Source organism: Schistocerca piceifrons, unplaced genomic scaffold (assembly GCF_021461385.2).
Source record: "Schistocerca piceifrons isolate TAMUIC-IGC-003096 unplaced genomic scaffold, iqSchPice1.1 HiC_scaffold_872, whole genome shotgun sequence".
In the NCBI taxonomy this organism is placed as follows: Eukaryota; Metazoa; Arthropoda; class Insecta; order Orthoptera; family Acrididae; genus Schistocerca; species Schistocerca piceifrons.
The window spans coordinates 20,019-35,285 of record NW_025729138.1 but is presented as its reverse complement, the minus strand read 5'-3'; the positions used below and the strand labels follow the sequence as shown (position 1 = coordinate 35,285).

At 44.9% G+C, this 15,267-nt stretch overlaps 1 protein-coding gene across 1 annotated transcript in view; it reads left to right on the top strand.

Moving 5' to 3' along the window:
• The window catches only part of LOC124771039 (protein son of sevenless-like), a gene marked incomplete at both ends in the record, with an annotated part of 46,368 nt that overhangs the window by 12,619 nt on the left and 18,482 nt on the right, over positions 1–15,267 (top strand). The window contains one exon of the mRNA XM_047249275.1: positions 13,034–13,190. Coding sequence (XP_047105231.1) covers positions 13,034–13,190 — 157 coding nt within the window. The remainder of the gene's footprint in view (positions 1–13,033; positions 13,191–15,267) is intronic.

The window sequence follows — 15,267 nt, the reverse complement described above, 5'->3', positions numbered from 1 at the left end:
GCACTGCTGCCGGTGTCATCATTTCAACCACACTAGAATGTCTTGGCGACACCCAGCCAAATGTGAAACCTGTGGTAGGGATGCATTTGAGGGCAATTGTCCGCCTCCTCCTCCCTCTGTATCAACTGCAATGGTGGCCATGCCGCCTCCACTTGGGATTGTCCCATCTATCTTGATGAGCGGTATGTGCAAGAGATCCGGATAAAGGAAAAAGTGCCTTACCCAGTAACTCGCAAGCTACTGGCTAGTCGCAAACCCTGTGTTCTCCCATCTGGCATCTATTGTTATGTTCTTGTTACCCCTTGCACCATGAAGGCCACGCAGACATGCGGATTCAAATTCAGCTCTGAGGTTGTGAAATCCCCCCTGTCCAGCTGTTCAACAAACTGTCAAACTCCTCACCTCGAGGCGAAGCCACCAGCCACACAACTGATGGGCTGGAAATGACAGGAGTAGTACTCCCATGTAGACTTCCTCCGTTCCTCCATCCAAACAACACCCGAGTCTGCTTCTAACCGTAAAGGCTCGAAGAAGTCCACCGAAGACAAACGCTCTTCTCCTTTGCCAACTCAAAGATCCTCTTAGATGGTGTCGCCCTATGGTACCTTAGCCCGGCCGGCCTCTGTATAACCGGTGCACCACCAACAATTTTTCAGTGTTGAACTCCACGGACCAACCGCACAAGCAAGCCGATGCCTCTGTGGACCCTGCTTCTGTACCCTGTAGTAGCGACTTTACACCGGCCATCACTCGGCAGCTGCCGAGTTGACATCCCTACATCTCTTCCTCATCATGACTGTCCTCGAATGGAACATTCACAACCTTCAGTCCTAAAAAGAGGATTTATGACTGCTTTTAGCATCACAGCATCCCAGTGTACTCTGCCGTCAGGAAACGAAATTGCGCCCTCACAACCGCTTTGAGCTTTCACATTACTTACTGCTTCATTTTGACCTTCCCCCTGAGGTCGGCATTCCATCTCATGGGGGCACCATGCTACTCATACAGGATGACATTCGTAGTAAACCCATCTGTCTGATTACCCATCTTCAAGCTGTTACAGTTTGCCTTTTCCTTCCACAGTTGACTTTTTCCCTCTGTACCATTTATTGGGCAGCTACCTCCCTCATTTTTGCTACTTGGTGACTTTAATGCGCATCATCCCCTTTGGGGTTCTCCCTGGACCTGTCAGAGAGGTGCCCTCTTAGTTGACCTTCTTAATGAACTTAACCTCTTCTGCCTTAACACTAGAGCACCCACTTTCCTTTCCAACTCCTCGCACACTTATTCCCATTTGGACCTATCCTTTTGCACTGCCCAGCATGCCCATCGTCTTGAGCGACCATTTCCCATGTGCTATCCGTTTGCTGACTCCTGCCCCATCCACATGCACACCCAAATGGCAGCTTACTGACGCTGACTGGCAGCTTTACTCATCCCTGACGACCTTTGAAGAACAAGATATCCCCAGTTGTGATGACCAAGTGGAATATCTCTGAAACATTATCCTTACACCTGCAGAGCATTTCATTCCTTGCACTTCCTCTGTACCATGTCATGTCCCAGTCCCTTGGTGGACTGAGGCATGCCATCACGCAATTTGCACACGGAGATGTGCTCTCCGCGTTTTTAATCGTCATCCTACAATGGCAAACTGCATTCATTATAAACACGTGTCAAAAGTATCGTTGTGTTCTTCAGGATAGCAAAAGAGCTAGCTGGATTTCATTCACTAATTCTTTTAACAGTTCCACCTCTTCATCTGTCGTGTGGGCCAACCTACGATGACTCTCTAGTTACAAGATCCATTCCCCGATTTCCAGCCTGACAGTAGCAGACGATATTATTATGGACCATGTTGCTATCTCCAACACCTTGGACCACCATTTTTCGAAGTTTTGAGCTCTTCTCAGTATCACCCTGCCTTCACTATGAGGGAGCTAGATCATGCTCTCAATTCATCCTGATCCTCTGCCCCAGGGCCAGACACCATCCACATTCATATGTTGCAGCACCTTTCTCTTGCACAACCACATCTGGGGAGAGGGCACATTTGCTGGGCACTGACGTGAAGCCACCGTCATACCCATACCTAAGCCCAGTAAGGACAAAAACCTTCCTTCTAGATACCTCCCCTTCTCTTTTACCAGCTGCATTTACAAGGTGATGGACTGTATGATTCATGCCCAGCTGGTATGGTGGCTAGAGTCTCGCCCGAATGCACAGTGTGGATTTAGAGCATGGCATTCTGCAGTTGATCATTTCGTTACTTTGTCCACCCATGTCATGAATGGTTTTCTGCGGAAATCCCAGACTGTGGCCGTGTTTTTCGATTTGGAGAAGGCCTACGATACCTGCTGGAGAAGTAGTATCCTGTGTACTCTTTACACGTGGTGGTTCTGTGGCTGCCTCCCATGTTTCCTTCAGGAATTTTTAAAAGATTGAGTTTTCAAGGTGTGTGTGGGTTCTGCTTGTCAGACACCTTTATCCCTGAAAACGATGTGCCTCGGGTTTCTTTCTTGAGTGTCGTCCTTTTTGCTAATACCATTAACCCTATAGTGGCTTGTCTCCTGCTGGGCATCTTTGGCTCCCTTTTTGTTGATGATTTTGCCATCTATTGCAGTTCTTCACGGTCCTGTCTCACTGAGCAGCGTCTTCAGCGATGCCTTGATTGTCTTTGCTCCTGGAGCATCGACAATGGCTTTCGCTTTTCCACTGACAAAACCGTCTGTATGAATTTATAGTGACGCAAGTGGTTTCTCCCACCATCTTTACATCTTAGGCCTGTTGCCCTTCCGTTCGGTGAAACTACGAAATTCTTGGGGCTCGTGCACGATAGGAAACACTCTTGGTCCTCCCACATGTCTTACTTGTCAGCCTGCTTTACACAGTTCCTCAATGTCCTGTGTGTCCTCAAAGGTATTTCCTGGGGTGCCGATTGAACCACCCTCCTCCGTTTGCAACAGTCCCTTGTCCGTTCGAAACTCGACTCTGGGTGCTTTGTTTATGCATCTGCACACCCACCTCTCTTACGCCATCTCAACACTATCCACCATCGTGGCATCTGATTGGCCACGGGCAACTTTTACACGATCCCGGTTGAGAGTCTTTATGCTGAAGCTGCTGAACTACCACTGTCCTACTGCTGTGACTTTCTCCTCAGCAGGTATTCATGCCATTTTTTTACGATGTGTGGCCACCCATCCTATGCCCCGTTCTTTGTTGATTCCTTTGTTTGTCAGTATGGGGCATGTCCCTCTTCTCTGTTACCTCCTGGAGTCCATTAGCACTTGATACAGCGACTTAACTTCACACTACCTGTAACTTCCCGCATTGGGGCGGCTCACGTTAACCTTGACCTTCATTTGCTTCCTAAAGACACTACTCCAGCCTCGACCTATCGCCTTCAGTGTCAAAACATTCGCATGGAATTTCACGATAGTACCTTTGTATACACTGATAGCTCTCAGGCTGACTTTGGGGTCGGGTGTGCCTTAATCATTGGCACCCGTGTCTTTCGATATCGGCTTCCGGCACACTGCTCAGTATTTACAGCTCAGCTCTTGGCCTTGTATCATGCCACAGAGTACATCCGGTGACACAGTCTTTTCATTTCTCCGCTCACACTCACTCTGTGCCCTTTAAAGTCTATGTGCGCTGTACACCTCCCTACCCTTAGTGCAGCGGGTCCAGGAAAACTGTCACTTGCTCACTCTTCATGTGGAGCCAGTGTGGTGTTTTAATGGTTTCCTGGCCATATTGGTCTTCCAGGAAATTCAGCTGCTGACGCTGCTGCCAAGGCTGCAGTCGTCATTCCTCAGCACGCAAGTACGTATATTCCCTCTGTGGTGTCACCGCCAGACACCACACTTACTAGTGGTAGCCTTTAAATTGGCCGCGGTCCATTAGTATACGTCGGACCCGCATGTCGCCACTGTCAGTGATTGCAGACCGAGCGCTGCCACATGGCAGTCTAGTTTAGAGAGACTCCCTAGCACTCGCCCAACCGACTTTGCTAGTGATGGTTCACTGCCTACCTATGCTCTCATTTGCAGAGACGATAGTTTAGCATAGCCTTCAGCTACGTCATTTGCTATGACCTAGCAAGGCGCCATGTTCAGTAATTAGAATGAATTCTGAGCAGACAATATTGTGAATCATGTATCGTCAGGAGCGATGTTCATCATTAATGGATTAAAGTTAAGTATGAAACTAATTACGTCCGCTTTCTGAATTCTAATTCCTTGTCATGTTCCAGACCTCACGTGAGTATAGTTCTTCCCTCCTCATGCCAGCCTGCATGAGTTAAAAAGCATGCATTTCGGCCTCCTCTAATAACACGATTTTGGCTCTCCTGCCAACACAACACCCTCCAATGATCTCTGTGTCGCCGTTTGTCAGGAGGTGGTGTCCCTTTGGCATCGCCAATGGTCCTCCCTTCACGGCAATAAGGACCCTCTCCCAGTGGCTTGGACGACCTCCTCTCGGCCTTCCCACCAGGAGGAGGTCATTTTAACTAGGCTGCATATTGGGCACTGCCTTTTTAACCATCATCATTTGCTAACTGGCACCATGCCACCACTTTGTACACATTGCGACCAAGTTTTAACTGATTGCCTCTTCCTTATGGAATGCCCATTTTTTTAACCGTTTATGTTCCCACTTGGGTTTGCCATCCGATTCATCGGCCATTTTAACAATGATGCGTTGGGCTCTCTACCGCGTTTCTTTATATCTGCCAAAGCAGTATGGTGAAGGCCATTTAATTTTTAGTTTTGGACCTCTATTTCTGTATGGTGTCTTTTTTTAGCCCTTTGTTCACGTGCATGTTCTTTTATGTCAATTGGGACTGACATATAGTTGTTTTTTAACTCCTCTCTGTCTTCATGTTCTCTAGTTTTGACTTGGGTGCGTGTGACCCCAGTTGTTTTTTGTACATGAAAGCAAAACAAAAACCAAAACCAATCCATACAAGTACTTTCAGAAAATGCTTCCTGACACTTAAATCCATGCTCGATGTTAACAAATTTCTCATTTTCAGAAACGCTTTCCTTGCGACAGCCAGTCTACATTTCATATCCTCTCTACTTTGACCATCATCAGTTATTTTGTTCCCCAAATAGCAAAACTCATCTACTACTTTGTGTCTGCAGGTTTTTTTGAGTATGGTGAGTTATTATTCTAAGTTCCCCCCTCAAGCAACACTTTCACCTAGCTGAAGCATGTTTTGCTTGGCACCCTGCCTTATGCCATTTTCTCCTTCACATAGCCTTGTATTGGCTACTGACACTTCCCTCTATGGCACTGGTTATTAACGGTGATTGTACTGACCAACTCCTCGCCTATGCCTTGAAGACACTGGTACCTGCTTAAAAACACTACTTACAGATGGAGAAAGAGGCTTTAGTAATCATATTTGCTGCTAAGAAATGCCACGTAACTCGTTCAGGCTAGGTTTATCCTAATTACTGATCATAAGCTGTTGGCCCTTTGGGCCTCAATCTTGGCTTCCAGAGCAGACTACTCAGTCTCCAGCATTGGGCTGTTGTCCTTACAGTTACAGTATTAAGTAAAAGCCTGCTGCGCAACATTTAAATGAGGATGCGCTCTCTCGTCTACCCTCAGGACCAGACCCGGCATTTGACCCACAGAGATTTCTTGTTCCCGCATTGACATAGAATGTCCTTGTACCTTGGATGGATTTCCCATACAGCTACTCGCATCGCTTCAGCCATGTGCCATGACCCTATCTTAATGGCATGTCATGCACTATGTGCTTTGTGGGTGGCTCACATATTTTTCCAAATTGGCTGCTCCAGAACTTCTGGCCTGGTCTCACCTTTCTTGTTGTTTCTCTGTTCGTCTCCGATATTCTCATGCTGGATGTGGAGGTGGATACTCACTGTGTTGTCATCCTGACTGTCTCATGCCCTCATATCTTGGAACTCCTCCATTATGAGCATTGGAGTATGCTGGAGATGAAAGCCCTTGTCAGGCGACATGCCTACTGGCTAGGACTGAGCAAAGATATGGAGGCCAAGGTTCACAGGTGTTTTGTGTGTACTCAACATAAAGCTTCTCCTCCTCAGCTACTCACTCCTTGGCCCACTCCTTGTCACCCTTGGTACTGCATTCATCTGGACTTTGCTGGTCCCTTTTTGGGCCCTATGCAGTTGTTGTTGTGGATGCTTATTCTGACTTCCCCTATGTGGTTAGCATGGTGTTTGCCACTACGGTCACCATGCGCAATGCGCTTGCCAAAATTCTAGCCATTGAAGAGCTTCCCTGCACCCTCATGTCAAACAATGGGCGCCAGTTCACAGCAATGGCCTTTAAGTGGTTCTGCACTGCCAATAGCATTAAACGCCTTCTAAGCCTGCCTTAGGCCCCTACTTCAATGGCGAAGCAGAGCAGATCATGCATACGTTTAACAACAAATGTTAAAAGCAGTGGGCACATCCACCACCACCACCACAGCAGCAGCACTCGTATCCATGACCACAGTCTGGCAGAGCTCCTCCTTGGGCGACAGCCCCATACCACATACTTTCCTCCACCTCCTGGCACCACAGCCCTCGGAACCCAGATCAGACACACTGGATGATACCTTACAGGCTCAGTGGTCTGTGTATGTTCCTATGGAGCAAGACCTTCGTGGATCCCAGATACAGTGGTGGCCACACATGGGTGGTATCTTATGATGATTGATGCTCTGCAGTGTTTGGAGTCAGCCCACCAACCAAATCCATCCCCGCTTTGTGCCTCCGCCATCATTAGTGGGTCACTCAAGACTTGGAGTGCCTGCTCTTGCAAACCCGCCAACGACATGAGTACAAGTTGGGCTCTAGGGCACCGTCAGTGGTTCTCATGGATGCAGGTTTCGAGGATGAGACCTCACCGCAGCATCCATTCCCTGAACAGTCATCTCCCACACCACCATTCCCCAGAGCATTGCACAACATCCCACATCCTTCTGCCAGCTGGCGAGCTCCTCTTCTGCTCCTTCCGAAACTTCATCCAGGGCACTTTAGGCCCCACACACCCATTTTGGGCGGGGAGGGGAGGGGGGTATGGTTGAGTAATTTGGTATCACAGCCAGGTGAGTTAAGAGACTGCCAGAATGCAATGACCTAGATGACAGCTGCTAGGTGGTGCTCCTAATATTTGTGATAACAACTGTCACCACCTCAACACTAGGTGCGAGCCATGCCTCATTTTTCCAGCCTATCAACACCTGCAGCTGCACTATAAAGCTTGCAGTGCTGGGTCTGCAGCTTGTGGTCTAGTGGCTAGCGTTGCTGCCTCTGGATCACAGGGGTCTCGGGTTCGATTCCCAGCAGGTTTGGGGATTTTCTCTGCCCGGGGACTGGGTATTTGTATTGTCCTCATCATTTCATCATCATCATCATCATCATCTTCATCATTCATGATAGTGGCTCGATTTGATTGTTTAAAACTTAGGCTGTGCAAAAATTGGGACTTTGTACGGGTGCAGTTGGGCGACCTACAAACTACTCATTGCCACTGTTGCAGCATTGGGGCTCATTCCTCAGTCGTGTTTTGACTGCATTCTCGTCAGTTCATTATACTCATCTTTGTTTGGTTCTTGATATCACTATTGCTAAGGCTCCCGATTTGGTTTTCACTCAAGAAGTGTTATGTTGTCTTGCTATTTCTCGACCACTGCTGTTGGCTGTCACAGATTTTCAACGACTCAATGTCGATGCCCTCAAATGATCGGGCAGCTTCTCCTGGCACTGCCAGGTACTATGAGGGTTGGAACTTAATTAGTGGCTACTATTTATTCACAACCGATGCAAAAGAGTTACATGTTTGCACCTGTTATTGTCCTTCAAAGTATTCACCAGCACTGTGTAGAACCAGTTGCCAGTGATGTGGAAGGCACAGTATACCGTTAGCAGAGCCTGTTCTGTTGATGGTGCAAATGGAGTGGTCTAAAGTTATGGTGATTCTCGTGTATGACTGTGATGGTGTTATCTAATGCATTACATCCCTCCATGGCAGACTGTCAATGCACAGTATTACTGTTCATTTTTGGAGCATCACCTGTGACCAGCTTTGCGAAAGAAGCGGCGACACTTTCTGCACAACCCACCCATCATTTTGCAGGACAATGTGCGGGTGCATACAGTGCAAGCTATGGCTGCTCTGTTCGGTCGATGGGAATGGAAGTACTGTACCGTCCACTATATTCCCCAGTCTTAAGTTCTCGTGACTTTGATTTGATTCCGGAGATGATGAAACCACTTCATGGCGTTCTTTTCAGAACTGTTCCAGAGATTCGACAGGCAGTAGACCACTCCATTCTCACCGGCAAAAGAACAGGCTCTGCTAACGGTATACTGCACCTTCCACATTGCTGGCAATGGGTTCTATACAAGACTGGTGACTACTTTGAAGGACAGGAACAGGTGCAAACATGTAACTCTTTTGTATCAGTTATGAATAAATAGTTGCCAATATTTAAGTTCCAACCCTCACATAATATTCCTTAGCCAAATTAAGCATTGAAAAATATTTTACATTACCCAGTTTGTCTAAAATTTCATCAATATGTATGAGTGGGAAGACAGTGTTGACAGTAATGTCTTTTAGTTTTCTGTAATCAGCTACCACTCTCCATTTCTTATTACTAGATGCCTCAATCTTTTTGGGAATCAGGAATAACTGGAAATTCCAGGCACTTGCTGAAGGTACTATTGTCATCCTCCAGCATCTGATTTATCTCATGTTGTAATGCTTCCTTCTGCACTTCTGGTATTGTGTAAGGATGCGAGCAAAGTACTTGTCCCTCTGCTTCAGGAATCAGTTTTATTTGATGCCAAATTGTCTCTGTATGTATCAATCCATCTCTTGGCAAATGAAATATATCATTTTACATAGAACACACTTCTATTTTTTTCTATGGCATTTAAATGATCTAACTGCAAGTTTTCTCATAATAAACTGACTCTGGAATTTTTTTTTTCTCAATCATGACCTTGTCTACCTTGCGTACAGTCTGCTTCAGACTTGTCAGAAATTCTTGCACATTAATGCAAGGCATCTCAATAGAAACTGCCTCCTCTCATGTACGTAACATGCTAATTAAATGATCCTTTTACTACTCTATCTAGCGCCTCTGCGAGGACATGCCTCCCTGCAACTCTTGTTTCTCAGCAGTGCCATATCTTATTCTAGCATCTGGAACCTTTGTCTTCAAAATCATCTCCTCACAAAACCTAATTTTATTTTATCTATCTGGCCTACCTTCTGTAGTGTCTGTTTCCTGTCGACGATGTATCTGTCTACCGGTACTTTGTTTACTTCATCACTTCCTTTGCATACTTTGGTTTACTGGCTCTTCTGAGCTTCTCGGAGAACTACAAACTCTTACTGTATTCACATTCTGCAGTTTCAGAATCTGTATGTGGCTTTCTTCTAAGTCCCTATTCCTGTCTACTTGCACCTTGTAATTCTACCTCTACACAATGTAATGGGCCTACCCCCGATCCGCAGGGCTCCATTGGCCTAATCAATTACTACACCATGCTTTGTAAAGAAGTCTCTACCAATTAAACTGATGTAGGGAAATTTGATTCCCCTCCTACCGGATAAAACCTACACTTCACTCTTAATTCCTGATATATTCAAAGATCTAAAACGGTCATTCCATACGTATGTATGACCAGACTTGTAAAACCTTTATACCTCCCTCAGGTCTACACCAGACCTGACTTCACAGGTGCTATTGAACAAGCTAATCTGTGCTGCATTATCTAGAAGCAATTTTAATGGATTTTCTGTACTCGGTGGGCATTTCAGTTCTACAAATCGTTTGTACTTTCACAGTCGACATTAAATATCTTTCTCAATTGAATGTAATTTTATGCTTTTCTTTCATTTTTGTGCTTCTTATTTTTCACAGACTGCCTTGTGTTCTCAGTACACTCTCTAACCACATGTCCTGCCCTATGACGTGAAACACACAATTGGCTTTGCTTTCTTGTAAGGGCTTCAGTGTCCCAGTAAGTTGAAACTTTTGCATCGGACTGACTTTTGGATTTCTGACTCTCGACACACTTGAACCGATTCTATTTTAAGAATTTTTTTCTCCAGTAGTCAGTCTTACATTAAACGCCCTGATATCCCACTGATTTTACACTTAACATTACTTCTGCAATCTTAGATGTGTGCTCTGCACATCCACTTGAGAAACAGTTATGGGTGACCTACCCCATTTTGCCCTGATGACTTCTTCACCAAATCCTTTTTCTTTGGTGGACATAAATGCCAACTCTTCTGTCAGAGCTACGTCAACAGCCTCAGTTAGTGTGATGTTTTCGTCCTTAGCGTGCACAGTTGTCTGAATGTGCTCATCATAGATCCCCGGAATGAATACTGCACTGCTCAATTTGCCTATTTATGACAAATATCCAGCCATTTCTGATGCTGGCACTGCAACATCAACAGCCCCACAAAATTGATGTTGAAGTGAATCTACTATACAGCCTAATCTGCAATTGTTTCTTGCTTTGATTGCCTACTAGAAAACTTGTCCAAGAGTAAAAGTACAAAATATACTTACATGCATAATTTTCCAACAAGATATTTCTTACTTCTTCCCACGTGGAAGATAATTCATGCAGCAGCAGTTTACTTTGTTGAGGACCCTGAATACCGGTTTTTATGAACTTCAACAGTATTAGATGTCTGCTTCACGCAATAGTTCAAAAGCTATGTCTACATTTTTATGAGCTCATTTAATGCCGATTCCATAGTATCAAAAGCCTGTTGAATGACTTTAGGGGCATCACTATTAGTGATGTTAGCTGCAGCTGCTACACTATGGGCAACTGTGTTGTTAGGTGTGGCTATGAGTTACTTTGACTACTGATGAACAGTGTAAAGATGAGATGAGTCGATTCGAGATAGCACCACCGCTGAAAGCACTGCACTAAGGTGAGAAGAGCAAGTGTGGCCTAGCGACGCTCGTGGCTTCGTGTTGTCTTCCGCTTTGCTGTGCGAGGCAGTTGCTCGCTGCCGGCTGCTCACTGGCTGCCACTGCCAGTGTTGCTGAAGCTCCCGGGGACTCCACGTGCCCCATGCTGCTGGACCGTGCTGCTACCTCATGTTGTTGGCCTGGTGGTCCTCGTAGGACCGCTCCATCCTGTTGCCACCCAACCATTCCTGCAACCCCTCTACATTGTCATGAAGTCATATTTAGATAAGGCTGCTCTGGACATGTCGGGAATTTGGTGCCAATCTCTGTTTCTTTCTTCTACTTTTTTTGCTCTGTCTGTTCTCACTGGAGTGCAGGTGCTGCTTCTCATAAGCTGCCAACTCAGTCTTGACATCAGACTGAACACCTATCAATCCCAAAAACCATTAAGGATATTCCACACCTGGCACGAGACAGTGTTTATGTATGTCACATCCTAACACACGATACAGGGAAGACGGGGTTACAGGTCAGTCTGCTGTTGCTGAGCGGTTAGGAGCAAATGCAGCCTGACTTCCAGTGAAGGCAGGTTGATTGTTTGCAGCAGCACGAAGCTGTGTCACAAGGTACCTGTGAGAGGTGCGGTTTTTAAGAATCGATAGGATGCTTGCAACAGAAGACTTGAGGAGACTCGTGGGTCTGTTAATACTGTTTGTTTGCAATCAAACAAACAAATACACTGAAGGCTAATCATAAACACTAGAAAAAGCAAAGGGTGCAACAGGTTACACAACTGAAGTTGGTGCCTGAGCCTATGGGGTGAATGCTGGCAGAAGCAGAGAAGAGAGCAGCACTCCAAGTGGAAAAAACAGGCTTGTCAGAGCTTACTGATGCTGGCAACAACTGACCTGGAGTTGCTGCCCCAGTGATCCGATTGAGAAGTCTGTCTGAATACAAAAATGTGATATTTCACTCTTCCTATAGTTGGCCCACCAATCCACCGGCACTTTATGGGCTTCAGTCAATCTGACTAGTGGCTCTGTATCTCCTGGGCACCACAGGCCAACCACACTTAGTCCTCCCATTCTCCTATTTTGTAAGTAGAAATGTATCTGGACCTTACGTTAACAAACACCAAGTTTGGTAGCAACAGCTTGAGCTGAAAGCTTAACATCACTGTCCTCCTTGCTTTGGCCAGCAACAACTGTGTTTTATCACTTGGTCCCACCCAGAGGCCTTTTGTAGGTGGGGACTGCTGGTGCAGCACTCCGACCACTGTAAACCCACTGACATTGTGACTTTTGGGAGCAGGTAGCAGGCTTGCTGTATCTGCTAAGATGTGCCTTTTTGTGACCATCTTCTATTGTGATGCCTTACGATGGCGTTTGGGTGGTGGATGAAGTTACCAGTTAATTCTCTGGAGTGAAACTTCTCTCCTGAGACAGCTGGCCAGAGCATCTGCAATTCACAGGACTGTAGCATTATTTTTGACCTCTGGTAGCCTAAACACTGCCACTTTTGTTTGCTTTCTGCGTTGTCTCTGATTTCCTGTCTTGGAGTGCCCTTACTGGCTTCCAGCAGCCTTAAGCTTAACTACGTATAAGTCATAACATCATTAATGTGACAATAGGACAAGCATTTAGTCTGTGGCATGACTCTGTGCCGCCTGACCTGCGTCACTTCACTGCTCCTGGCATATAGAACACTAAAAATTGTAGTTATTTCACATAGAAAGGGAATGTATTTGATTGGTGAAAAATAATTATTACATCATACACAATAAAGGGATGCCATAAGATCAAGGCCACTGGATGTTTAAGGGACCTCCTGTTTTTAGCTCCAAACATAGCTTCAGTTATATTACCTACTGCATGTGCTCCTAGCAAATTAGTTATTTAACTTTGTAAAACCATATGCTTTATCTAAGAAATAAAAGAACGGAGCATAGTGATAATTTTAGAACAATAATATAGTTGCTGCATTTCAAACTTGAATAGGTTATTGTACAATCATTTCATTAAACTAATGATGATGAGCATTTTATCTTTATTATTATGATAAAATTCTTATTATAACTCTTATTATCTGCAGCATGTTGGAACGCACATTGGATAGCATACTCTTGGATGAAGAGAAGAAACATCCCTTGCGACTACCTTCGCCAGATATTTACAGGTTTGCTGAAAGTGATTGCAAGGACAACATTGTCCTTGAAGAAAGAGAAAATGCTGGTGTCCCACTTATTAAGGTTAACATCTTGTTTTAAGCTTTGTTGCGCAGTTATAATATTCAAAATAATAGTTGTCCTTCATTTTTATATTCAAAATAATAGTTGTCCTTCATTTTTATTATTTTTTGTACAAAAATATTTTTAAGGTGATATCTGGCTGTTTATAGAAAAAACTGCCACACTTGTTCTTTTATTAAAGCCCACACAAAAAAAGAGCAAATTGCATCTTTGTTGTTAGTTTTCCTACTACATTATACTCACAATATGTAAGTGAATGTTGTTACAGCTTGTTTTTATCTAACCAAAAAAAAATACTTTTCTAAGGGGTTTGTAAAACCACATGGTTCCCATTCTTGGTCTTTGCTGCCATAATTGCTATTTTTAAGTCTAAAAATATGTTCTCTGTAACATTGTAGTTTTTTGGCATCAGTTGCTAGTTACATGTCAGAGTAGTGTAGAAATGTGCTAAACTCTGTGTTTACCATATGTAGTTGTAGTACAGTTCTAAGCAGCTGTCACATTATCCAAATTATGAGGTGCATTCAAGTTCTAAGGCCTCCAATTTTTTTTTCTAATTAACTACTCACCCGAAATCGATGAAACTGGTGTTACTTCTCGACGTAATCGCCCTGCAGACGTACACATTTTTCACAACGCTGATGCCATGATTCCATGGAAGCGGCGAAGGCTTCTTTAGGAGTCTGTTTTGACCACTGGAAAATCGCTGAGGCAATAGCAGCACGGCTGGTGAATGTGCGGCCACGGAGGGTCTTTCATTGTTGGAAAAAGCCAAAAGTCACTAGGAGCCAGGTCAGGTGAGTAGGGAGCGTGAGGAATCACTTCAAAGTTGTTATCACGAAGAAACTGTTGCGTAATGTTAGCTTGATGTGCGGGTGCATTGTCTTAGTGAAACAGCACACGCGCAGCCCTTCCTGGACGTTGTTGTTGCAGTGCAGGAAGGAATTTGTTCTTCAAAACATTTTCGTAAGATGCACCTGTTACCGTAGTGCCCTTTGGAACGCAATGGGTAAGGATTACGCCCTTGCAGTCCCAGACCATGGACACAATCATTTTTTCAGCACTGGCGGTTACCCGAAATTTTTTTGGTGGCAGTGAATCTGTGTGCTTCCATTGAGCTGACTGGCGCTTTGTTTCTGGATTGAAAAATGGCATCCACGTCTCATCCATTGTCACAACCGACGAAAAGAAAGTCCCATTCATGCTGTCGTTGTGTGTCAACATTGCTTGGCAACATGCCACACGGGCAGCCATGTGGTCGTCCGTCAGCATTCGTGACACCCACTTGGATGACACTTTTCGCATTTTCAGGTCATCATTCAGGATTGTGTGCACAGAACCCACAGAAATGCCAACTCTGGAGGCGATCTGTTCAACAGTCATTCGGTGATCCCCCAAAACAATTCTCTCCACTTTCTCGATCATGTCGTCAGACCGGCTTGTGCGAGCCCGAAGTTGTTTCGGTTTGTTGTCACACGATGTTCTGCCTTCATTAAACTGTCGCACCCACGAACGCAGTTTCGACACATCCGTAACGCCATCACCACATGTCTCCTTCAACTGTCGATGAATTTCAATTGGTTTCAAACCGCGCAAATTCAGAAAACGAATGATGGCACGCTGTTCAAGTAAGGAAAATGTCGCCATTTTAAGTATTTAAAACAGTTCTCATTCTCGCCGCTGGCGGTAAAATTCCATCTGCCGTACGGTGCTGCCATCACTGGGACATATTGACAATGAACGCGGCCTCATTTTAAAACAATGCGCATGTTTCTATCGCTTTCCAGTCCGGAGAAAAAAAATTAAAAATTGGAGGCCTTAAAAATTGAATGCACCTTGTAGTTTCTAAGGTTATGCCATTAGGACGTGTGTGTGTGTGTGTGTGTGTGTGTGTGTGTGTGTGTGTGGAAGGGGGGGGGGGTGGTTGGTTGATTGTCTATTGCAAGAACCTTCTGTAATGTGACTTTCTTGTCTTCATATTGATTTATGTGTATCTTGAGATTCACATTCTCATTATGAATGTACTATTTTGTGTTCTTCAATTTTTGAAGGTTATTAGAGGTTGTGATTGTCATGT